Source organism: Helianthus annuus, chromosome 12, assembly GCF_002127325.2.
Source record: "Helianthus annuus cultivar XRQ/B chromosome 12, HanXRQr2.0-SUNRISE, whole genome shotgun sequence".
Taxonomy (NCBI): Eukaryota; Viridiplantae; Streptophyta; class Magnoliopsida; order Asterales; family Asteraceae; genus Helianthus; species Helianthus annuus.
Window position 1 is genome coordinate 60,445,625 of NC_035444.2, and position 1,699 is coordinate 60,447,323.

The 1,699-nt window shown below is 42.4% G+C and overlaps 1 protein-coding gene across 1 annotated transcript; it reads right to left on the reverse strand.

The window, feature by feature from the left end:
• Nucleotides 1–400: 400 nt before the first annotated feature.
• On the reverse strand, nucleotides 401–991 carry LOC110892948 (fas-binding factor 1-like). The gene has a single exon (XM_022140078.1). The coding sequence runs from the start codon at nucleotides 989–991 to the stop codon at nucleotides 401–403; it is 591 nt and encodes a 196-aa protein (XP_021995770.1).
• Between the last annotated feature and the right edge of the window lie 708 nt (nucleotides 992–1,699).

A 1,699-nucleotide genomic window follows, 5' to 3' on the forward strand; every position in this document is an offset into this window, starting at 1 on the left:
TGTCTTCGCAGCAGCAAGGGCGGCATCGGTATTAACACCATGGGTAGCGGACTTGTTAGTATCCCAGTCAACCTTCAAAGCGTTAACCACATGGTACGAATATTCCGCATATCCTTGGGCATATCCATCATTTCGCGCAGCAACCAACAAGTGCGCAACCGTTTTGTCTAGCTCTTCAGAATTCAGCACTGATTCAGCAACCTATATATATATATATATATATATATATATATATATATATATATATATATATATATATATATATAAAGTGAATAAGGAAAAGCGCAAAATAGCTCCAAAAAGTTACGGAAAGAAAGAAGAAACTTACACTTGCAATTCTGCGTTCTTTCAGCCATAACATGTCACTCTTCAGTGGTTCAAGCTCACTCTCTGCCGTCGCTCACGCAGTTTCGGAATTTTCCAACTTTTCTTCGGTTTCGGAAAGACGGCGGGAGGTTTCTGCCTTTTTAGCCCACTCAAGCTCTAGGTTTTTCTTGATGGACTCAACTTCTGCCTTTAGTTGTTCCTGCTCAGACAGTAAAGCAATAAATTCTTCTATCTCCTTATCTCTAAGGGCATGAGTAGCGCAGGTATGTACCTCTCGTTGTTCACTCCTTTCCCTGTGAGAACGCGCTTCATCCCGCGCAGCTTCAGCATCAGTTTTTTCTTTCTTCAATTTCTCGATCTCCGCATCTTGTTTTTTTAACTTTTCAACCTCAGCCTTGAGATTATTGATAACAATGCGGAGACCCATCTTCTTAGCATTATCCTTCTCGCAGATCTTTTTCCAATTCTTGCGCTCCTCAGAAAGAAGGGCAGCTTCGGCTTCCGCCTTTCTCTTCCAACCCGCAACTGACCACTCTTCAGTTTTCCGATCATTCTCAAACTTGGCCTGATCAGCTTCAAGTTTAGCCCTCAACTGGGCAGCTCGGGCCTCATCCTCCGCAGCCTTCTTCTTGGATGCCTTAAAAGCAGCCCACTCTTTATGCATGCTGTGCCACTCACGCACTCTTCTTGGAACCCATTAAGTTTCAGCTCGTCTGATCGGATGGGAATCACCCCATTCGATCGGATGACTCTTCTTGATGGAGTTTCATGTCTGATCCGTAATTTGGTTATCTCTCCAGTGGAAATTCGTTATCGAGCCGACTCCAGACTAAGGAACAAGTCCTAGGCCTGTTTTGGCTCCAGATTCCACCGTGTTTGGGTAGATAAGTTAAGAAATGTAGGATCGATTTCGACCCGAATGAGTCGGTCGGAAGAGCTCTAGTTTGTTTCAGAGGCGGAAACTAAGAAACGAATGTGAAAAACAGCTGGAATTACACTTTAAACCTCTTGTATATTGAAATGACAGTGTTTACAATAAGAGGAAATATCGGCAGCACCTCGGTATCACTTTGCCCGTTCGTTACAAATGAACTCGTTTGAAGGCTATTTATACTAGAACCTGACCATTTGAACATGCTCAAACGGTCACACCTAATCTCAAACGAAAGCCTTCAAACGGCCAACAATTTCAAACGGTTACAACTCAAACGGACATGCATAAATTGAAAGCTTCTTCAAACGAACCATCTCATTGGACCTCTCAAATGGTTAAGTCTAATTGGACCAAACTAATTTTTGTCTTATGTGAGGTGATGCATTGATGATGTTATCATATGATATCATCATCAAAGATGATGGCATAATGCATGAT

Coding starts and splice junctions, on each gene's coding strand:
- LOC110892948 (XM_022140078.1), bottom strand. CDS start 991: ATGCATAAAGAGTGGGCTGCTTTTAAGGCATCCAAGAAGAAGGCTGCG.